Source organism: Chiloscyllium punctatum, chromosome 25 (genome assembly GCF_047496795.1).
Source record: "Chiloscyllium punctatum isolate Juve2018m chromosome 25, sChiPun1.3, whole genome shotgun sequence".
Taxonomy (NCBI): Eukaryota; Metazoa; Chordata; class Chondrichthyes; order Orectolobiformes; family Hemiscylliidae; genus Chiloscyllium; species Chiloscyllium punctatum.
In genome coordinates this window covers 28160370-28184949 of record NC_092763.1, presented here as the reverse complement: position 1 = coordinate 28184949, position 24580 = coordinate 28160370, and the positions used below count along the sequence as shown (strand labels likewise).

General features: G+C 44.4%; 1 protein-coding gene across 2 annotated transcripts in view; it reads right to left on the bottom strand.

The window, feature by feature from the left end:
- Nucleotides 1-24580, bottom strand: part of gabrb4 (gamma-aminobutyric acid type A receptor subunit beta4) — a 240545-nt gene that overhangs the window by 2433 nt on the left and 213532 nt on the right. For both annotated transcript variants that reach the window (XM_072594889.1, XM_072594890.1), the window contains exons 5-8: nt 17764-17846; nt 10259-10396; nt 9797-9949; nt 8667-8911 (exon numbers count right to left, since the gene is read on the bottom strand). In XM_072594889.1, the coding sequence (XP_072450990.1) occupies nt 8667-8911; nt 9797-9949; nt 10259-10396; nt 17764-17846 (619 nt within the window). The remainder of the gene's footprint in view (nt 1-8666; nt 8912-9796; nt 9950-10258; nt 10397-17763; nt 17847-24580) is intronic.

Below are 24580 nucleotides of genomic sequence, written 5' to 3'. Positions count from 1 at the left end.
TCCCAATCCTGCTCTCTCCCCATACCCTTTGATCCCTATTAACTGCAAGGGCTACATCCGGCTCCTTCTTGAAAATATCTGATGAACTGGCCCCAACAGTTTCCTGTGGGTGAGAATTCCACAGGTTGACAACTCTCTGAGGGAAGAAATTCTTCTTTATCTCAGTCCTGAATGGCTTATAGCTTATTCTTAGACTGTGACCCTAGTTCTGGACTTCTTCAACATCGAGAACATTCTTCCCGCATCTAGCCTGTCTTGTCACATCAGGATTTTATATGTTTCTATGCAATCACCACATGTTTTTGTAAATTCCAGTGAGTACAAGCCCAGTCGATCCAATCTTTCTTCACTGCACTCAATACTCAAGGTGTCACCAAGGCCCTGTATAACTGCAGCAAGACTAGAATCATAGAGTCATAGAGATGTACTGCACGGAAACAGACCTTTCGGTGCAACTCGTCCATGCCGATCAGATATCCCAACTTAACCTAGTCCCATTTGCCAGCACTTGGCCCATATCCCTCTAAACCCTTCCTATTCATATACCCATCCAGATGCCTTTTAAATGTTGCAATTGGCTCTTCCTGATGAAGGGCTTTTGCCTGAAACATCGATTTTCCTGCTCCTCGGATGCTGCCTGACCTGCTGTGCTTTTCCAGCACCACTCTAATCTAGATTCTCCTAGACTCAAATCCTCTTGCTCTGAAGGCCAGCCAGTATGCTACTAGCTTTCCTCACTGCCTGCTGCATCTGCATGTTAACCTACAGAGACTGTTCCACCATGATACCTAGGTCTCATTGCACCTCACCTCTTCCTAAACTGCCATCATTCAGATAATAAGCTGCCTTCCTGATTTTACAACAAAAGTGGACAAACTCACATTTATCCACATTATTTTGCATTTTCCAAGTGTTTGCCCACTCAGCTAGCTTGTCCAAGTCACCCTGCAGCCTCTGAGCATCCTCCGCACAGCATACACTGCCACCCAGCTGAATGTCATCTGCAAATTTGGAGATATTATGTTAAATTCCTTTACCCAAGTCATTTCTGTATATTGTGAAAAGGTGGGAGTCCCAGCACTGAACCCTGCAGTACCCCACTTGCCACTGCCTGCCACTCTGAAAAGGAGCCATTTATTCCAACTGTCTGTCAATGAGTTCTCTATTCGTATCAATACATTACCTCAGATATTAGGAGCTTTAATTTTTCTTACTAATCTCTTGCACAGAATCTTGTCAAAATTCTTTTGAAAGTCCAGATACACAACATCTACCTATTCACCCTTGTCCACTCTATTGGTCACACGCACCAAAAACGTTGAAGCACAGATACCATAGGATTAACTAATCACTTTTTCAATGTGTCCTATCAACTTCAATGATTGATGCCCATGATCCAGCAGGTCAAACTCTTTCAAATTAGGATATTCATTCTGTTTTCAAAATAAAAATTACTGCTGGCCACCCCTATTACCTGCCCCTAGTTGCCTGCCCCTAGTTGCCCTTGAGAAGGTGGTGGTGAGCTGTCTTCGTGAACTGCTGCAGTCCACCAGTAGGTTGATCCATAATGCCCTTATGGAAGGAATTCCAGGATTTTGACCCAACAACAGTGATGGATTAGTGGTGCTGGAAGAGCACAGCAGTTCAGGCAGCATCCACCGAGCAGCGAAATCAACGTTTCGGGCAAAAACCCTTCATCAGGAAGGGCTTTTGCCCGAAATGTCGATTTCGCTGCTCGTTGGATGCTGCCTGAACTGCTGTACTCTTCCAGCACCACTAATCCAGTATTTGGTTTCCAGCATCTGCAGTTATTGTTTTTACAACAGTGATGGAATACTGATATATTTCCAAGTCAGGATGGTGAGTGGTGTGGAGGGGAACTTGAAGGTGGTGGTTTTCTCATATTTATGCTGCCCTTATGCTTCTGGATGGAAGTGGTTGTGTGTTTGTAAGATGCTGTCTGAGGTTCTTTGGTGAATTTCTGCAGTGCATCTTGTAGATCGTACACACTACTACTACTGAGCATCAGTTGTGGAGGGAGTGGATGCTTGTGGATGTAATGCCAAGCAAGCCAGCTGTTTTGTCCTAGATAGTGTCAAATCTTTGAGTGTTGTTGGGACTGCACTCATCCAGGCAAGTGGGGTTTATTCAATCACACTCCTGACATGTGTCTTGTAGATGGTGCTGAAAATGTGTTGCTGGAAAAGCACAGCAGGTCAGGAGAATCGCTGCTCGGAGAATCGCTTAAGAAGGGCTTATGCCCGAAATGTTGATTCTCCTGCACCTTGGATGCTGCCTGACCTGCTGCGCTTTTCCAGCAACACATTTTCAGCTCTGATCTCCAGCATCTGCAGTCCTCACTTTCTCCTCTTATAGACGGTGTACAGACTTTGGGAAGTAAAGAGGTGAGTTACTAACCACAGTATTCCTAGCCTCTGACTTGCTCTTGCAGCTATTGTGTTCATTGGGTGAGTCCAGTTGAGCTTCAGGTCAATGATAACCCCAGTTGATAGTGTTGATTGAGGGGGATTCAGTGATGGTAACACCATTGAATGTCAAGGGGGGGTGGCTACATTGTCTCTTATTGGTGATGGGCATAGCCTGACATTCATGTGGCAGAAATGTTATTTAACGGTTGTCAGCCCAAGCCTGGACATTGGCCAGATTTTGTTGCATTTGAAGGTAGACGGCTTCAGTATCTGAGGAGTCATGAATGGTGCTGAAGATTGTGCAATCATTGGTGAATACTTCCACTTCTGACCTTATGATGGAGGGAAGGTCATTGATGAAGTTGCTGAAGATGGTTGGGCCTCAGACACTGCCCTGAGGAACTCTTGCAGAGATATTCTGGAGCTGAGATGACTGACCTCCAACAATCATGACCATCTTCTTATGTGTCAGGTCTGATCCCAACCACTGTTGACATCAATCAAATATTGACATTTCCTATGCCTTCTTTTAAATATATCTCCTGTATTTCCCTGTATTAAATTCCATCTGCCTCTTGTTTGCCCATTCTGCTCATCTTTCTATGTTCTGTTGAAGTTTGCCTCACTGTTTGCCACATCTCCACATTTGGTATCACCAACAACTCTTGAATTTTTTTTTCTATGTTCCAATGTCCTACTCATTTAATTGTAGCAAAAAAAAATAGTCCAGCACTGTCCCTTGGTGAACACCACAACCTACTGTGGTCTGACAACCAACCAGCTACTGTGACCTATTGTCTCCTTCCCTTCAGCCAATAATTTCATCCAAGCTACTGACACTGATTCCTACTCCATACGACTCAAATTTGTGATACTTTGCTGAAGGCTTTGAAATTCATATAAATAGCTTCCACTTCATTCCCTTGATCAACCTTCTCTAGCTCTTAGTTCATCAACAAATATATGGTCTATCTTTTACAAATGTCTTCAGCAACATGGTCTGTCTTTTACAAATGTCTTCATCAACATGGCGTGTATTTCACAAATCTGCTGTTAGATCTCCTAAATGAACTCAGATCTCTCCTAGCATCTACTTACTTCAACAGAATAGATTTTGGAATTTTATAAGGATGCTGTATTGCACCAAATCACTAATGTATTTGGTACTGTGCTGTGTGTAAGAATGAGGCCAGATAAGATTCCTTGAATTACACATGATGACGGTTGGTTTTATTGCTAATCAGGAGAGGCGTTAGCCTAGTGATCTTAATGCTAGAGACCCAGATAATATTTGGGGATTTGGGTTCAAATCCCGATTTTGAATTTGAGTTCAATAAACAAACCTGGAATTAAGAGTCTAATAATGACCATGAGTTCATTCCTGAATATCAGAAAAGCACATCTAGTTCACTAATGTCCTTTCAGGAGGAAAATTGCCATCCTTATTATGTCTGGTCTACATATAACTCCCAACAACAGCAATGTGGCCGACTCTTAAGTGCCCTTTAGGCAATTAGGGATGGGGTAATAATGCTGGCTTAGTCAGTGACGGCCTCATACCATGAATGAATTTTTTAAAAAGCCCATGCCAGCAAGAAAAATGCAACTTGCTGATGAAAAAAATATAGAAAAGTCCCTAAAGATTCACTGATAACATCAGCAATTGAAAGTTGCTTTGAGGTTTTGAAAAGTATATCCCTTTTCTCCAGGGCAATGCTGCTGTTTGAGTGTCCCTTTTCCCCTGGGCAACACTGCTGTTTGAGACTGCATGGCCTTTTAGTTGAGGTTCTATCCATTATAAGATTGTAGACCTACTTTTTTTCTCAGTAACTTTCAAAGCTTAGCTAGTTAATTAGAGAGAGATGGTCACTCCAGCAGCTTGCGTCTTCTCTGACTAACTTCACCCCTGCCATCTTCCATCAGATTGCACCTGGCATGTTCTCCTTTTTCCTCACTTGATGATTTCCCACCTTATGGTGGATGGAACCCTCAACCATGTCCGACCTATCTCCTGCACTTCAGTTCTTGCCCCTTCCCCTATCTCCCAGAACAATAATTGGGCTTCCCCTGCCCTCACCTGTCTCTGCATTCACTGCCACCTTTAGCATGACCATAGAATCACTACAGTGTGGCAACAGACTCACGTCCTACCCTATTACTCTACATTGCAGCTGACTCATGCACCTAACCAACACATCCCTGAACACTATGGGTAGATTTAGCATGGTCAATTCACCGAACCCACACATCTTTGGATTGTGGGAGGAAACCTGAACACCCTGATGGAACCCACACCAACATGGGGAGAATGTGAAAACTTCACACGGTCGCCCGAGGGTGGATTCGAACCTGGGTCCCTTGCACTGTGAGGCAGCAGTGCTAACCATTGAGCCACTGTACCTCCCTCAAACACATCTTCCCTTCCCCTCAGCATTCTCCAGGGACCATTCCCTCCATGATTCTCTGGTCATCTCCTCCATCACTCCTCCCTATCTCCCCCATAGCATCTTCCCATGCAATTGAGAAGGTGTAAAATTTGCTAATTCATGAAGGCCTCGAACACACCTTCCAAGTAAAGCAGCATTTCACTTTTATTTATTTCAATCAAGTCTACTGTATTTGCTTTTCACAGTGTGGTCTCTTACATGACCAGATTCAGTAACCGCTTTGTGGAATGCCTCCTCTGCATTGGTAGGAATTACTGGATTAGTGGTGCTGGAAGAGCACAGCAGTTCAGGCAGCATCCAACGAGCAGCGATTACCCCAACCTCCCAGATACTTAGTATTTCAATAAGCCAACTTACTTGGTCTCATCCAACATTTCAGTCCTGGGCCTGCTGCATTGTTCCAACAAAGCATAACACAAACTCAAGGAACAGCACTTAATTTTCTGCCTAGGAACTTTATAGCTCTCTAGAATCGATACTGAGTTCTAGAACGGCGGAGTATGAACTTTGTCCTTCATTTTGATCCCACCATCCGCCTACTCTCTCAGTTGCATTTTGTTTGTGTGTTGAAGGCTTTGCTCACAGCAGAGTGGACCCTGTTCTTCCTTTTCGTACTTACTGTTTAAACCTATTTTACATTTCTATCTCTCCTTCACCACCATCAGTACTTTTGTTTGTCTTTTGCACTGGGCCCCCTCACCATCTGTTCCACTCACTCCCGCTCTGCCTCTGTCAAAAGTACCAAAACAAAAATTCCAACCCCTTTTAGTTCTGAAGAAGTCTTACCAGACTCAAAACGTTAACTCTGTTTCTCTCTCCAGAGACGCTGCCATATTTCCTGAGTTTCTCCAGCACTTTGACTTTTTTCAATTTCAGATTTCCAGCATCTGCAATATTTTGCTTTTAATAAAATGACAACATGACAATATTTGGATACTTTTTCAGGATGGTTGTTTCTAAAACCTTACACCGCATCTGAAGTTAAACTGACCAGCCTAAAAAGCCTTTAAGGTCCTTGGTATGCCACATCAACAGCATAACCTTCATTAGTCCTCTCTGTTGCCACTTAAATAAAATCCTCTAAATTAATTAAACATAATTTGTCCTTAAGAAGTCCAAGCTGGTTGTCTTTAGTTTTTAACCCATATTTGCCTAGCTGACTGTTAATTCTGTCCAATGCTAGTGTTTGTCAAAGCTTAAAATGTAGGGCAAATCCACCTGGCCAATTACTGCCCCATCAATCTTCTTTTGATCAGTAGAAAACTGATAGAAGGTGTCATCAACAGTGCTATCCAGCAACAACCTGCTCAGTCACACTTAACTTGGGTTCTTCCAGGGCCACTCAACCGGAAGCGGCAGATACAAATCACTACAAATGCTGGAGGAAAGATCACAGAAGCGCTTAACAGGAGGCTCCCAAGCACTGAGGATGTCACCTAGACAGGGGACGAAACGTCTGCAACACAAATTCCCAGCTCGGCGAACAGAACCACAACAGGGCCACTCAGCTCCTGACCTCATTACAGCCTTGGTTTCAAAGCCTGACCACAAGTCATGAGTGTGATATTGTACTCTCCACTTGTCTGGGTGGGTGCAGCTCAAATAACATACAAAAAGCTTGACATAATCCAGGACAAAGCAGCCTGCTTGACTGGCACAACATTCACAAACATTCACTTCCTCCACCACTAAAGCTCAGTAGCAGCAGTGTACCTACAGGCTTCACTGCAGATCTTTACCAGAGTTCCCTAGACAACAACTACCAAACCCATAGTCACTAGAAGGACAAAGGCAGCAGATACATGAAAATACCACCATCCAAAAGTTCTCCTCCAATCCTGACTTGGCAATACATCACTGTTTCTTCACTGTTGCTGGGTCAAAATCCTGGAACTCCCTCCCTAATGTTTACCAACAGCACATGGACCGTAGCAGTTCAAAAAGATAGCTCACCCCCACCTTCTCAAGGGCAACTAGGAATGGGCAATAAATGCTGGCTCAAATAGTGATGCCCACATTCCCTGAAAAGACAAATATGAATCTGACCTGGACTGTAATTGGTGTACTTAGTCTAAGTGTAATTTGGTGCACTCTCAGATGCAGTCCAGAAGCTGCAATCTGATGCTGTACACAGCAAATGTAATGCACCCAGTATGTAATCTGGCACCTTTCTTGATCTGCCACATTCAGATGCAGTCTGGAAGCACGGTGTCACAGTGGTTAGCACTGCTGCCTCACAGCGCCAGAGACCCGGGTTCAATTCCCGCCACAGGTGACTGACTGTGTGGAGTTTGCACATTCTCCCTGTGTCTGCATGGGTTTCCTCTGGGTGCGCCGGTTTCCTCCCACAGTCCAAAAATGTGCAGGTTAGGTGAGTTGGCCACACTAAATTGCCCATACTGTGAGGTAACGGGGTAAATGTAGGGGAATGGGTCTGGGTGGGTTGCGCTTCGGTGGTGTGGAATTGTTGGGCCGAAGGGATTGTTTCCATACTGTAAGTAATGTAATCTAAATATGTTAATCCACAATTCAATGTCTCAGCTAGTTCACAAATAAATCAGGCAGCCTGCCATGAAGTACAGTCTGCACCCATGGTCTGTCTGATTTCAGGAAATATATTTAAACATTTCTGGATTAGTGGTGCTGGAAGAGCACAGCAGTTCAGGCAGCATCCAAGTAGCTTCGAAATCGACGTTTCGGGCAAAAGCCCTTCATCAGGAATCCTGATGAAGGGCTTTTGCCCGAAACGTCGATTTCGAAGCTACTTGGATGCTGCCTGAACTGCTGTGCTCTTCCAGCACCACTAATCCAGAATCTGGTTTCCAGCATCTGCAGTCATTGTTTTTACGTCCCTATTTAAACATTTACCTATCTGTATCAAGAGTGTCATGCTGGAAGAGCACAGCCAGTCAGGCAGCATAAGCTATTCATCAGGAAGGAGGCTTGTTAGCCAAGGCGGCTGAGATAAATGGGAGGAGGATGGGGCTGGGGTGGGGGAGAGGTAGCTGGGAAAGCAATAGATAGATGAGGGTGGGGGAAAAGGTGATAGGTTGGAGAGGAGGATGGAGAGGATAGGTGGGAAGGAAGATGGACAGGTAGGATAGATCAAGAGAGCGGTGCCTAGTTTGAGGGTTGGATCTGGGATAAGGTGGGGGAGGGGAAATGAAGAAACTGGTGAAATCCACATTGATCCCGAGGTGGAAGATGAGGCGTTCTTCCTCCAGGTGTCGGGTGGTGAGGTAGTGGCAAAGGAGGATACCCAGGACCTGCATGTCCTTGGGGGAGTGGGAGGGGGAGTTAAAGTGTTTGGCCACGGGCAATGGAGGAGGCCCCCAGATCCAGACCAGATGGGACTGAATGCTCCTCCTGTCTCACAAGGCTTTTTGTTGCCATCTGTCTCTTGCATGCTGTTGAACAGGGAAGGACATGACAAGTGGTCGGTTTGAATTCCGTAAAACCAAAGCACTAAATGGTCTCAGGACTGGTCTGCGATTAACTCTGCCTTACGTGGGTCAATATCTCCATCAGGTAATACCCAAAACGGTACGACCATTTGATTTGCTCTGTATTTCATTACAATCTCAAAAGATATAGGCTGTGGAATTATCTGTGTATATCATTACAATCTAGAATAATACAGACTTTGGATTAACTGTGTATGTGATTACAATCCATAAAATGCCTCATGTGAAGACTGCCCTCTCTTTGGAAGATATGGATGTGACAGAGGTTTGGTCAGCCAGAGGTGAATAGCAGCATTGCCTCCCCCTTGCCCCGTATCCCTACTCACTCTGGTGTTGCCAAGCCGTCCCCTCTCCGTGTTGCTTTTGCTGGTTTTTCCCATTGGCTTCTTTGGTTGGGCTGGGACTTTGCCAAAGAAGATGTAATTGACAAAGGCGTACTCCAGCAAGGCGAGGAACACAAAGACAAAGCAGCCCATCAGGTAGATGTCGATGGCTTTCACGTAGGGGATCTTCGGGAGGGTTTCCCGTAGGTGGGTGTTGATGGTGGTCATGGTCAGCACAGTGGTAACACCTGGATCAGAGGCAAGGTGAAGCGTGGTTAAAGATTTCAGACAAAGTTTGTGTTTACCCAGCTCCTTCCAACTGCATATTAATCCATTGCCCATCTGGTACAGACTTGTACAGATCAGCTTTCTCTGAGTTCAATCTCAGTGCCAGCACAGCAACCATTTGGTGCACTACAACTGATCATTGTTCCTTGGCCAAGGACAGGAAAGGAACATTTCAATAGCAACCTTTGAGACTGCTCAGTGGTTAGCATGCTGCCTCATAGCGCCAGGGACCTGGGTTTGAGTCCCATCATGGGTGACCGTCTGTGTGGAGTTTGCACATTCTCCCCGTGTCTGTGAGGGTTTCCTCCGGGTGCTCCAGTTTCCTCCCACAGTCCACAGGTGTGCAGGTCAGGAGAATTGGCCATGCTAAATTGCCCATAGTTGTTAGGTGCGTTAGTCAGGGGTAAATGCAGGGGAATTGTTCTGGATGGGTTGCTCTTCAGAAGGTGGGTGTGGACTTGTTGGGCTGAAGGGCCTGTTTCCATACTGTAGGGAATTTAATCTAATCAAAAAAACTTCAGATATGTCAGGGTGCTTTAGAGACAAAGGACCACTGTCCAAATAGTGATCGACAGTTTGGAGGTTGGAGATTGACGTTACTAGGATACCCTTTAGCAAGCTTTATTCAAGCCCTCAACCAGGTATGGTGGTGCAGAAACCAATGGTCTCCTTTTGTGCTTTCAGTATTCTGGGATTGTGGGGTGGACAGAGACCAAGCAACAAGGGTATTATGGGATTTCCCTGAAGAAAAGTCCATTCACTCCCTTTAACCCCCACCCCTGCCTCCGATGATCCTGGTCATATGGGATGTGGGGATGATGCAGGTTTGATTGGTTGTAACTCACCAAGGGCCACTCGTGCAGCTGAAGCATCATAATTGATCCAGAAAGAGACCCAGGATAGGATGGTGATAAGGATTGATGGCATATAGGTCTGCAGAATAAAATAGCCAATGTTCCTCTTGATTCGAAAACTGAGTGACAAGCGAGGATATGAGCCTGGCAGCAACAGAACATGAAATAATCAGGGGGCTGGTAAAGGTTAGATACAGAGTAAGCGCCCTCTACCCTGTCCCCATCAAAAACAACCAGGATAGGTACAGCACAGGGTTAGATACAGAGTACAGCTCTCTTTACATTGCCCCATGCAACACTCCCAGGACAGGGACACTACAGGGTTAGATACAAAATAAAGCTCCCTTATTTTAAAACTGTAAGTCAAGAGCTGTCTACACTGACACCAGCAATATTTAGAGACACAGGAGCTCAGACGGTATAAATAATAACTTAAATCTTCCAACATATTACCTGTCGCAAAAACGACCTCCTTTGATAGCAAGCTCAGTTTGACAATTGTGAACTGAGGGAGTTCAAGGTTGTCTACCCCAGTCACGGCTGCATCATCACCTTCCCAGTGAAACACAATATCATCTGTCGTGTATCCATCTGCAAAGACAGCGTAGAAAGAGTCAGCCAACGACGTTCCTTGCTGGTAACAGGTCCAGTATGTGCAACGCAGCAGATATTAACCAAACCCTGAACCTCAGCCTATGACAGTTTTTCATGTTAAATACCAAAAATGCTAATGACCTCACCACGATCTTTCAAGCAGTAGATTCACATTGACATGAGAAAGATAGATGAAGGAGCTGTTTGAATAAGTTTGATCAGAATCCACAAGTCTTCATTCACAAGGTTAAGCCAGACTGCTGTCTATTAATGGGGTGAGCTAATAGGTGCCAGGTAAAGTTCAGTTCAAAGACATTTGACATCAGACTCACTGGCATAAAGATCATCAGTGACAGTGTAAAATAATGGCATCTATTCGAAAGGGTGTGCAGAGGACAGAAGTGGAAAAGTATAGAAGCTGTTAAAAATATCAGGACAGTTTGTGAGCACAGTTAATAAAACATAGTTTTCTAGTCTATATGAATAGGGGCACAGGGGAAAATAAGGAGGGAATGTGGTAGGGAATATGGGAGGGAGTGTGGTAGGGAATATGGCAGGAAGTGTGGGAAGGTGTGCAGAAGGCAGTGCGGGAGAGCATGCTGAAGGGGATGTAGGAGGTGTGCAGGAGGGAATGCGGGAGGGAGTGTGGGAGGGAGTGCAGGAGGGAGAGTAGGAGGGAGTGCAGGAGGGAGTGAAGGAGGGAGTTTGGGAGGGAGTGTAGGAGGGAATGCGGAAGGGAGTGCGGGAGGGAATGCAGGAGGGAGTGTGGGAGGGAGTGAAGGAGGGAATGCTTCGGAGAATGCGGGAGGGAGTGCGGGAGGGAATGTAGGAGGGAGTGCGGAAGGGAGTGCGGGAGGGAGTGCGGGAGGGAATGCGGGAGGGAGAGTAGGAGGGACTGTGGGAGGGAATGCGGGAGGGAGTGCCGGAAGGGATGGAGGAGGGAGTGCGGGAGGGAATGCAGGAGGAAGTGTAGATTAGATTCCCTACAGTATGGAAACAGAGCCTTTGGCCCGACAAGCTCACACCGACCCTCCGAAGAGTACCCACCCAGCCCCGTTCCCCTACCCTATATTTACCCTTGACTTACACTATAGGAAATTTAGCATGGCTAATTCACCTGGCCTGCACATCTTTGGATTGTGGGAGGAAATCGGAGCACCCAGAGGAAATCCACACAGACACGGGGAGAATGTGCAAACTCCACACAGACAGTCACCCGAGGTGGGAATTGAACTTGGGTCCCTGGTGCTGTGAGGCAGCAGTGCTAACCACTGAGCCACCGAAACTAGATAGACCATCTGGCATCAATGTAGCCACCCGCAGTGACAGTGGTAAAAAACCCCCTCAGTAAAATCTGGAGGCTAGTGCCAAAATTTGGAGAGCTGTCTCACAGACTGTCTCAGGCAAAAACAGCCTGACAGAGTCATACTCACAGAATTGTACCTTACAATGTCCCAGACATGACCATTACCATTCCTGGATATATCCTGTCTCACTGACAGGACAGTCCCAGCAGAGATGGTGGAACAGTGTACAGAGCAACCTGATTATCCAAACATGACAGGTGGGGAGTATTTTGTTTGGACAACTGTGTGTTTTGATAACTGATTGTTCAGATAACAGATAACATTTTTACGGGACCTTGAGATCTCTGAAATTTGGAAAATTGATGCTCAGGTAACTGAGGTTGTTCTGTATACAGTTGGGAGGGAGTTGCCCTTCAATGTAACCCCATGGTCAAATAAGTCTAAGGAAACCTCATGCTGATTACGACGCTCTGTCCTTCCTTGACCAATGAATCAGTAATGCTCCACATTGAACAATACTTGGAGCAAGCACTGAGGGTGGCAAGCACATAAAATGTCCTCTTGGATCAGGAATTTCAATGTCCACCACCAAAAGTGGCTCAGCAGCAGTACTACTGATCGAGCTGGTTGGGTCCTCAAGGACATAGCTGCTAGACAGGGTCAACGGCAGGTGGTGAGATGACCAACTGGAGGGATAAATATGCAGTCAGGTCTTCTACAATATGATGGCTGTGTTTTTGTGAAACCACATGTTGTAGAAAAATCATGCTTTAAAACAGCGCTTTAAGTGTTGGCGCTGTAATTGCATTACTGCCAACATACATTTTAAAAGTTTGCACTGTAGAAACAGCAATTTCAATTCATCAATCGCGTTACAGCGAATGCGCATTGACGAAATGCGCGTTATAACGTAACGACCTGTACTTGACCTCATCCTTGACAATTTGCCAGCTGCAGCTGCACTTACCACGATGGTATTGGTACAACCTTCACATTGAGATTACCCTCCATGCTGTTACGTGAGACTATCACTGTGATCAATGGGACTGACATCGACAGATCTAACAATTCAAGACTAGGCATCTATGAGGTGTTCTGGGCCAACAGCAGCAGAATTGGACTTCAGCACAATCTTCTACCTCATTGCCCAGCATTTCCCCTACTCAACCATTACCAACAAGCCAAGGGGATGACCCCTGGTTCAATGGTGAGGGGATGCCAGGAGCAGAACCAGGCATACCTGAAAATGAGGTGTCAACCTTATGATGCTACAAAACAGAACCACTTACATGTCAAACAGCATAAGCAGCAAGTTCTAGACAAAGCCTAAGCAATCCCACAACCAACACCAGAGTTAAGTTCTGCTGTCCTGCGACATCCAATCATGAATGGTGGTGGACAATTAAACAACTCACAGAGGAGAGTCACAAGTATCTTCATCCTCAACAATGGAAGAGTCCAATGCAAATGAGAAGGCTGAAGCATTCACAGGAATATGCGGCCAAAAATGTCGAGTGGATGATCTATTTTGGCCTCCTCTATTGGTCACCAGATCACAGATACCAGTCTTGCCAATTTGATTCATTCCACATGTTATCAAGAAATAGTTGCAGGCACTGGACACTGCAAAGGCTATGGTCCTTGACAACATTTCAGCAATAGTACTGATGACTTGTACTCCAGAACTATTCACACCTCTGGCCAAGCTCTTTCAGTACAATTACAACTCTGGAGTCTACCCGACAATGTGGAAATTTGCCCAGATATGTCCAGCCAATTACTGCTCCAACAGCCTACTCTCGATCATCAGTAAAGTGATGGAAGGTGCCACCAAGCTGCACCTGCTCAACAATAACCAGCTCAGTGACACCCAGTTTGGGTTCCACTAGGGTCACTCAGCTCCTGACCTCATTACAGCCTTGGTTCAAACATGGGCAAAAAAGAGCTGAATTCCAGAGGGGAGGGGAGACTGACAGCCCTTGACATCAAGGCTACATTTGACAGAGTGTGGTATCAAACGCCCTCGGAAAATTGAGGTTAATTAGAATCAGAGGGAAAACTCTCCCCTGCTAGACTTATAGCTGGCACAAAAGAAGACATTTCTGCAGGAGTTCCTCAGGGTAGTGTCCTAGACCCATTTCCAGCTGCTTCATCAATGAACTTTACTCCATTGTAAGGTTAGTAGTGAAAATGTTCGCTGATGATTGCACTATGTTCAGCTTCATTCATAACTCCTTAGAAACTGAAGCAGTTTCCCTTGGTGGAGTGATTAATGATGAAGATTACGGTGATGGCAATTTAAGGGGAGAAGGTTTAGAGGAGATGTGAAGAAAAATCTTTTCATGCAGAGAATAATGGGAATTTGGAACTCACTGTCTGTAAGGGTGGTTGAGGCAAAAACCCTCATAACATTTAACAATTATTTAGATGTATATTTACGATGCCAAGGCTTGGGGCTGGAAAATGGGATTAAAAGCTTTCTTTTAACCAGTACAGATACAAAGGGCCAAAAGGTTTTTCTTTGTGCTGTAGACCTCCAACTGTCTGACTCTATATCCTTGCACGCAGAACAGCCTGAACAATATCCAGGTTTGGGCTGACAAGTGACAAGTAACATTCGCAACACACAAGCCAGAAGCAATGATCGTCTCTAACAATGAAGAGTCTAACAATTGCCCCATGATCTTCAAAGGTATTGCCATAATTAAATCCCCCACAATTAACATCTTTGAGGTTATCATTGACCTAAACTTGAACTGGACTCACCATATAAATACAATGGCAATAGGACCTGGTCAATGGCTAGGAATCCTGCAGTGAGTAAATCTCTGCCTGACTTTCCAAAGCCTGTCCACCATCTAGAAGGCACAAGTTAGAAATGTGGTGGAATACTCTTCACTTACCTGGATGAGTGCAGCTCCAACAACACTCAAGAAGCTTGACACTGTCCAAGACAGAGAAGCCCATTGATTGGCAAACCATCCACCAACATTCATTTTCTCCATCACCAATGCTCAGTAGCAGCTCTGTGTGCTAGTTACAAGAAACACTGCAGAAATTCACCAAGGCTCTTTAGACAGAACCTTCAAAACCCATGACAACTTCCATCTAGAAGAACAAGGATGACAGATCCATGGCAACACCACTATCTGAAAGTTTCTCTTCAAGTCACTCACCATCCTAACTTGGAAATACATCTCCGTTCCTTCACTGTTGCTGGGTAAAAAGTTTGGGATTCTGTCCCTAACATCACTCTATGTGTCCCTCCACCAAATGAACTGTAGCAGTTCAAGAGGCAGCTCAGCACCAGTTTTTCAGGGCAATTCAGGAGGAGAAATAAATGTTGTCACAGCTAGCATCCCCCAAGCACTTTAATGAATGAAAAAAGTACAGATTTATAACAGTGATTCCAAGGATAAGAAATTCCAATTAAGGTGATAGATTGGAGAATTTAGTGCTGGTTTCAATGTCAAGGAGGAGACTGAGAAAAGATATGATTGAAGCTATCATATCAATACAATGGCTAGGAATCCTGCAGTGAGCAAATCTCTGCCTGACTTTCCAAGGCCTGTCCACCATCTACAAGGCACAAGTTAGAAATGTGGTGGAATACTCCCCACTTGCTGGGGAGTATTCCACCACATCCCGTCAGATGAAATAAGGAGCAACTGTTCCCATTTGCAAAAGTATCAAGAATGAGAGGGCACATAGATAATTTGTAAAAAAAAAAGTACATGTGATTTGAGAAAAATCTTTTCCCACACAGGAAAGTAGTTAGGGTCTGGAATGTACTGCCTGCCTGTGTATTGGAGGCAGTATCAGCTGAGGGTATTGGATGATTATTTCAATAAAAACAATGTGCAGGGTTATGCGGAAAAGGTGGGAGAATGGTACCAAGTCCTAATGCTCATTCAGAAAGCCAGTGCAGACTCAATGGATCAAATGGCTTCTTTTTGCACAGAGATAATTCTGTGATTGTGAAATCAACAGTGGGAATGACTGTAACAGAACTTGGGCAAACTGTCAGGACATGGAGATTGGTGAGATATTAGTGTCTGATGAAAGCCTTTCATAATTTTAAAGGTCTCTGTCAGGGTATTTCCAAGCTTTCTCATTTCTTGAGAAAACAACCTTGGATTCTTCAGTCTTCCAGCTGTAAGCTTCCAGATTTTGCAGAATCATTTTAAATGGGCAAGTCTGTCTGTGGAAAGGTGGGTGAATGTGCCACTGTTTGGGTGCATATATATTTATCTGTGAGCAGATCTACATATGTGTGCTGTGATAAAATTGTAAGATTTATTCATAAGTATTTTAATATCATTTCCTGTAAGATTGGATTTTTCAAACTTGATGTTAAACTTATGGGTTGTCTTTGTGTATCAATTTAACAAATAGCATTTAAAAACTGCAATACCCATGATTTGGAGATGCCAGTGTTAACCTTACAAAGTTACAAGTCACACAACGCCAGGTTATAGTCCAACTAGTTTATTTGGAAGCACAAGCTTTCAGAGCACTGCTCCTTCATCAATATCCAAGTGAGAATCCCAAGGTCAGAGGCCTTACTGGAAATACTTTTCAGACACTGACTTTCATTTTGAACCTGTGCTGGAAACTCATTTGAGAGAGAAATGTGTATTAAGTAACAAGTAACATATGCTAAGCAATATGTCTAAGCATGAGTTTAAAATAATAAACCAATTTTAGATAAAGAAGTTACCATTATTCCCAGACTGAGTGCTGGGATACAGTCATTGGAATAAAAGTGGAGTTAAGTGCTTTTGAAGATTTTTAAAATAAGAAAATGTATTAAAGCTATTTCAGGAATAGTTTCAAACTGGAAGAAAACTAATGTCAACAGCATAATAATTAAGCAAGAACTAACTATAGTTCTGGAAGGGAAGTTGAAATTTTAATTAGTTCAAGCCTATCAAAGTCTCTCTCTCACCATCCTCCCCCCCCTTCCCCCCCCCCACCCCCTCCACCTCTTGGAAATGAACTAGACTGGATATTGCTGGAGATACAGTGTGAGATGCTCTTAGAATTGCATCAATGTTTATAAGCTGTACCAGGATGTACTGGTTCTGATATAAAGCTGTTTTTTCTGTTTAATCTATAAAGGTGGCTTGGCTCATTCCTACTGCATGTTTAAAAATTTGTTTTACAAGGGAATAGAGTTTTCTTTGTTGTTTATCTTCACTTCTGTCATTTATACACTTAATACTAAAACAAAAGCTGCAACATTGTGTGTTTGTGCTTCAGTAATCACTAATAACAAAAACCTAAATCAAAGTTATCCTGTCCTATCTATTCTCTTGTTAAAACTCTGTCTTGTCAGGTATTAAGATCACTGGGCACTAACCCCATAACAAATATGGTCTCGATTCCAATACTGTTTATAATGTGTGTGTTTGCGTATATCTCTGTATATCAGAGTGTGTTGGTGGATCTGTGTCAGTGTGAGGATGTGGATCCATATGTGTGTTTGTGGTTTGAATATTGATATGTCTGTGTACACATATTACCATCCATGTGCAGAGATCTATGTGGGTGTGTGTTGCTTTGTGGGCCTGTTTGTTTGGACATGTGGCTATGCTTGTGTGTGGTTTGGACAAGGGGTCTCTGTGGACCAAGCCAGAGGGGTGAGAGTGACTGTGAGAGAGAGTGAATATATATGTGATTCTGTGTGTTTGTGGATGGGTGTGGGCATCTGTATGGGCATTGTATGTGGTTCCACCTCTGAGCCTGTGTGTTTGCAAGGATATCTGGGAAACTGTCTGTAATGAGACTGTACATATATGTATAGGTCTGTCTATTTGTGTTTTTTTTTGTCAGTATGTGGATCTGTGTATCACATTATTCCCCTTGATATTTACTGTGCTATTGTCCACTGAGTTCTTGAGCACTGGGTGAAGTCCCCAATGATAGAATACCTTTGAGATGGAGGGGAGGGGGAGGATAAGAAACTGAATCCTTGTGACCCTGAATGACTGCATGCTCAGTGTGAGTGGTTGATAAAACCCTGAATGAGATAGTAATTCCTTGAGTCGAACTTACAGCTCTCTATTTCCAAAGTACAGTTCTGCTCATCCAGGGGGTATCTGCGCAAGTCCATCATACAAGCTGCTGTGGTGGTGATCCTAAAAATAAGAAAACCAGAAACAACAGTTAGTGTGGGCTCTCATCAGGCCAGTCAGAATCCCAACTAGTCACACCTCATACTGAGCCTTAAATCCCGCCACTGCATTCTAAAGACACCAACACGGAATCTTCCTGTGGTCCTGACTCTACCTCACAGCTGTTGTTCCGTTAACTCGCAAATTTGAGGGAGCTCTGATGGCGAATCAGAGTAAAGGTATTGCCAGTCGGTCACATGTGCTGCAGAATAGCTATTGTTGAGAATGTGGTACTGGAAAAGCACAGCAGGTCAGGCAGCATCCGAGGAGCAGGAGAATCAACGTTTCAGGCACAAGCCCTACATCAGGAATGAAAGGTTTATTCCTGAAAAGTTGATTCTCCTGCTCCTTGGATGCTGCCCTATCTGCTGTGATTTTCCAGCACCACACTCTCAATTCTGATCTCCAGCATCTGCAGTCCTCACATTCTCCTAGCAGAATAACCATTGCCCAATATATAACCAGAATCTTCTTTGCTCCTTTCTGATTTCCATCTCTACCAAGGGGTGAGACTGAGTCTACGTGTAACATCTCACCTGAAAGACAGATAGGCACTCTCATTGATTTTGATTGTCCTCCTTATCAGTTAGTCTAGACAATGTCAGGGAGGGTCTGCAAGGGGACCGACCACTGTCGGGTTGATAATGGAAAATACTCAGATTTGGGGAAGGAGTTTGCTTTGGGTTTTTCAATTTTGTTTTAACAAAATTCCATTTATCAAAATAATCAAGATTTGTCTAGCTCACCAGATCTCTCAAGCACATCCCACCAGATTATTCAACAAACCTCTTGAGATATTTAGTCTAATCTCACCAGATCCCTCAAACATATCTCACCAAATGGATCAACACAACCTCACTTGATGCTTCAAACATATCTCACTAGATCTCTCAAATATTTCTCACTAGACCATATACAATCACTTTCTCAAGACCAATGAGGAATAGGCAACAAATGTTAGATTTTTAGATTAGATTACTTACAGTGTGGAAACAGGCCCTTCGGCCCAACAAGTCCACACCGCCCCGCCGAAGCGTAACCCACCCATACCCCTACATCTACATCTACCCCTTACCTAACACTATGGGCAATTTAACATGGCCAATTCACCTGACCTGCACATCTTTGGACTGTGGGAGGAAACCGGAGCACCCGGAGGAAACCCACGCAGACACGGGGAGAACGTGCAAACTCCACACAGTCAGTCGCCTGAGGCGGGAATGTTCTCTTGCCTGTGACAACCATATCCAAGAAAGAATAAAGAACAATGTATTGGAAGGCTGGAACTGTTTAAGTGTGGATAATTCACATGGTCAAGATGGCTTGATAGCTCAGCTTTCTAAAAGATATGTGTTGGAGACAGCAGAGGGGCTAAGCATAATTGTCCAATTTTCCTGGGGTACAGAGGGCTAGGAGTGCCAGAGGATTGAGGTTGACAAATGATTGCCAAATATTCAAGAAAGCATACAAGGACATTCTTAGTAACTACAGGTGAGTCAGTTTAACATCAGAGGTGTTTAAGCTTTTAGACACAATAATGAAGGAAGACACCCCAGCACTCAGAGAGGTTTGAGTGAATGGAGGAGAGCCAGCACGGGTTAGGAAAAGACAGATGGTTTTTCAACAAATCTTGTTGAACATTTTGAAAAAGTAAAAATCCAGATTCTGCCAGAATCAGGCCCCCAAAGCCACCTGTGGTTAGCACTGCTGCATCACAGTGCCAGAGACCTGGGTTCAATTCCCACCTCAGGCAACTGTTGGTGTGGAGTTTGCACATTCTCCCCATGTCTGTGTGGGTTTCCTCCGGGTGCTCCGGTTTCTTCCCACAGTCCAAAAATGTGCAGGTTAGGTGAAGGGGTAAATGTAGGGCAATGGGTCTGGATGGGTTGCTCTTTGGAGGGTCGGTGTGAACTTGTTGGGCCGAAGGGCCTGTTTCCACACTGTAGGTAATGTAATCAACGTTGATGAAGGGAATGTGGTTGATGTTGTCTATATGGATTTAAGAAATTGTATGACTAAGTACCACACAAAAGATGATTGAGAACTATGGAATAGGATCATTAATGCTCAACTGGATAACTAACTGGCTTAAGAACAGGAAACAGCGAGTTATAGTAAATGTTGTTCAAACTGCAGGTAGAGGTGTTCACCAAGGGGCAGTGCTGTAGGCTTCTTTTCCTACAATTAATTGATTTGGAAAGTGGAATATAGAACAGAATCTTATAATCTGCTGATGATAACAAACATGTGGCAAACAGCAAAGCTGATACCAATCAACTCCAACAAGATATAGATTGGCACAACGGGAAGACAAGAGGCAGATAGAGTTTAACACAGTGAATTATGAAGTGATGTAGTTTTGGTGGAACACGTAGGGAGAGGAAATACAGAATGAATGGCCAATCTCTAAGTAATTTGCAGGGACAGAGGATGTACGTTGATCATTAAAGATTTTGAGACAGTGTTTAGCAAATTCTATGGGACTTTGGGTTTCATAAATCGAGATATTGATACAAAACCTGAACCTTTATAAAGATCTGGTTCATCAACACCTACAGCATTGCATTCAGTTTTGGTCTTGATACTTTAGGAAGGACATGAGGGACCTTGAGAGATTGCAGGGAGATTTACCAGAATGTTTGAGAGATCAGAAATGTTAACGACAAGGAGTAGGTTGGAGAAGGTGAGTTTGTTCTCTGTGGAGTGAAGGAGATCGTGGGGGAGATTTGAACAAGGTGGACAAAATAAAGACAGGTTGGGCCTCCAGGAAACATCGCAAAACTTCCCATTTGGCCCCATTGAGCCTTAAAGTGCTAAATGGACACCCCGTTATTCTGAGACTGTCTCCTGTTAAACCCCTTACCTCAAAAATCAAAGAAAAGATATTCCCACCGGCTGACAGTACACTCCGCAAGAAATTTAAGGTTTTGGACAAAAGATTCGGGGGGGAATGTAAGGAAGAACACTTTGCTGACATACAAATCAGAAGAATGAATTTACCATTCAGTCCCTCAAGCTTGCTTAACCATTCAATAAGATCATGGCTGATTGTACCTGTAATCTTAACCACATTCCTGATAACCCAAGATAATCTTTCACTCCCTTCTATTCCTCTGCCTTAAAAATATCAAGGACTCGGTCTCTACAGACTTTTGAGGGAGAGATCAAAGTCTCACGAGTTTGAGAAAAGCTGTGCCTCATCTCTGTTCTAAATGGGGATAAAAATTGAGCCCCCATTCTACATTCTCCCAAAAGAGGAGACATTCTCCACACATCCACCCTGTCACTACCTCTCAAGATGTTGTAATTTTCAGGCAAGTCATCTCTTACTCTTCTGAACCCTGACGGATACAAGCCAATCCTGTCAAACCTTTCATCACAAGACAAATTGTATGAGTCTAATCAACCTTCTTTGAGTTGCTATACTGCCTCTAACACATTTACATCCTTCCTTGAGTATGGGGTCTAGTGCTGTACACAACACTCCACATGCAGTGTTACCTGTGCCCTGCATCACTGAAGCATAACCTGTTACTTTTATATTTAATTTTTCCTTGAGTTACATTTGCCCAAAACATCAATTTTCCTGCTCCTTGGATGCTGCCTGGCCTGCTGTGCCTTTCCAGCACCACTCTAATCTAGACAGCCGATAGCTTTCATAATTACGTGTCTTAACTGCATAATGACCATTTGCATTTCAGCAAGTTTAGTTACCTTATCTACGTTTGTTACATCTTGCTAACCAAAAAAACAACTCATTAATTCATACACTCTGCTTCGTATCAGCCAGTCAATCTTCTATCCAAGCCAATATGTTACTCTTAACACCACAAACTTTTATTTTCAACAGCAGCAAATTCCTTCTGGAAGTTGAAATACAATATATCAACTGGTTCCTCTTTATCGGCTGTCTAGAGTGGTGCTGGAAAAGCACAGCAGGCCAGGCAGCATCCGAGGAGCAGGAAAATCAACGTTTTGGGCAAATGCCCTTCATCAGGAATGAAGGCAGGGAGGCTCCAGCATGGAGAGATAAATGGGGTGTGGGGGGTGGGGGGTGGGGCTGGGGAAAAGGTAGCAAAGAGTACACGAGGTGAATGGGGGTGGGCATGGAGGTGATAGGTCAGAGAGGAGGGTGGGGGGAGTAGCAAAGAGTACAATGGGTGGATGGAGGTGCAGATGAAGGTGATAGGTCAGAGGGGAGGGTGGAGTGGATAGGTGGGAAGGGAGATTGGCAGCTGGGTCAGATCATGAAGACAGTGCTAAGCTGGAAGGTTGGAACAGGGGTAAGGTTGGTATCAACAACATAGGAACAGTGGTTAGCACTGCTGCCTCACAGCGCCAGAGACCCGGGTTCAATTCCCGCCTCAGGTGACTCTCTGTGTGGAGTTTGCACATTCTCCCCGTGTCTGCGTGGGTTTCCTCCGGGTGCTCCGGTTTCCTCCCACAGTCCAAAGATGTGCAGGTCAGGTGAATTGACCATGCTAAATTGCCCATAGTGTTAGGTAAGGGGTAGATGTAGATGTAGGGGTATGGGTGGGTTGCGCTTCGGCGGGGCGGTGTGGACTTGTTGGGCCGAAGGGCCTGTTTCCACACTGTAAGTAATCTAATCTAATCTAATCTAAAGAAAGAGATGAGGATCTGAGCAGAGAATATAGGAACTTAGGTATGAGGTTAACAAGTAGGTCCTCAAGGATGGTAATATCTGGAACACTCCTGGTGCCACGTGCTAGAGAAAGAATAGGAGGATAGAGCAGATGAAGGTGTGGCTGAGAGGAGTAGGGATTCACATTTCTGGATCATTGGAATGTCTTTGGAATAGAGAAGGATGGTTGGCACCTGACTTCAAAGGGGAAGATTTGGAAGAGCAACTTGGGAGGATTTAAGGGGGGAGGGATCCTAAAGAAATAGTGAGAAAATAGTCTGAGGCTGGTACAGTTGAGAAGAGGCGTAAGTCAGCCAAGGCAGGCAGGAGCAAGGCAGAGAACATGGTAGGACTGATAAATTGAATTGCATTTATTTTCATGCAAGAGGCCTAACAAGTAATGCAGATCAACTCAGGGCAACATTGGGAACATGGGACTGGGATATCATAGCTATTACAGAAATGTGGCTCAGGGATGAGTATAGATGTGACAGGAAGGAGAGGCAGGCAAGAGAAGAGGTGGAGTGCTGCTCTTAGTTAGGAAAAAATATATGGCTGTACTTTGGGAGGATATTCCTGGGAGTATATCCAAGTTATTTGGGTGGAACTGAGCAACAAGAGAGGGATGATCATCTTCTTGGAATTGTACTATAGGCTCCCCAGTGGTCAGTGGGAAATTGAGAAGCAAATTTATAAGGAAATCTCAGATGTCTATAAGAATGATATGGTTGTAATGGTAGGGAATTTTAACTTTTCAACCATAAACTGGGACTGACACAGTGTTAAGGGCTTTCATCCATATGTTTATCCAATGACCATTTAAATGCCTTTAAAGTTGGTGAATTTATTCCTGTTGCAGGCAGGGCATTCCATGCCCTTACTACACTCTGAGTAAAGAAACTACCTCTGACATCTCTCCTATGTCTATCTTCCCTCAATTTAAAGCGATGTCCCCTCATGTTAGCCATCACCATCCGAGGAAAAAGGCTCTCACTGTCCACCCTATCTAACCTGACAGAAGCTGACAGGTGACCTCTATAAAATTATGAGAGGCATGGATATGTTGACTAAGGTCTTTTTCCCAGGGCAGGGGAATCCAAAACTAAAGGATTTGGAGTGGCAGGGGAAAGATATAAAATGGATCTAAGGGTCAAACTTTTCATGCAGAGGGTGGTGCATAGAGTATGCTGCCAGAAAGTGGCACGGTGGTTAGCACTGCTGCCTCACAGCGCCAGAGACCTGGGTTCAATTCCCGCCTCAGGCGACTGACTGTGTGGAGTTTGCACATTCTCCCGATGTCTGCATGGGTTTCCTCCGGGTGCTCCAGTTTCCTCCCACAGTCCAAAAATGTGCAGGTCAGGTGAATTGGCCAAGCTCAATTGCTTGTAGTTTTAGGTGTAGGGGAATGGGTGTGAGTGGGTTGTGCTTCAGCGGGTTGGTGTGGACTTGTTGGGCCGAAGGGCCTGTTTCCACACTATAAGTAATCTAATCTAAAACATGATGAAAGTTAGTACCATTAATACATTTAAAAGACATTTGGATGAGTATCTGAATAGGAAGGGTTTAGAGGAATATGGGCCAAATCGAGACAAATGGGACTAGAGTAATTTAGGATATCTGGTCTGATGAGTTGGAGTAAAAGGGTCTGTTTGTATACTGTGTGACTCCCAACTACCTTCTATTCGCTTCCTCACACCCCGCTTGCTGTAAGGACTCTATTCCATTCTGCTACTTTCTCTATCTCCATCACAGAATCATCATAGAATCCCTCCAGTATGGAAACAGGCCATTTGGCCCATCAAGCCCACACCGACCCTCCGAAGAGTATCCCACCCAGGTCCATTTCCCTTCCCTATTATTCCCCTATTTTCCCCTTACTAACGCACCTAACCTACACTATGGGCAATTGAGCATGGCCAGTTCACCTAATCTACACATCTTTGGACGGTGGGAGGAAACCGGAGCACCCGGAGGAAACCCACGCAGACACTGGGAGAATGTGCCTGATGGTCCCTGGTGCTGTGAGGCCACCGTGTTCTGAAGAAGAGTTACTGGA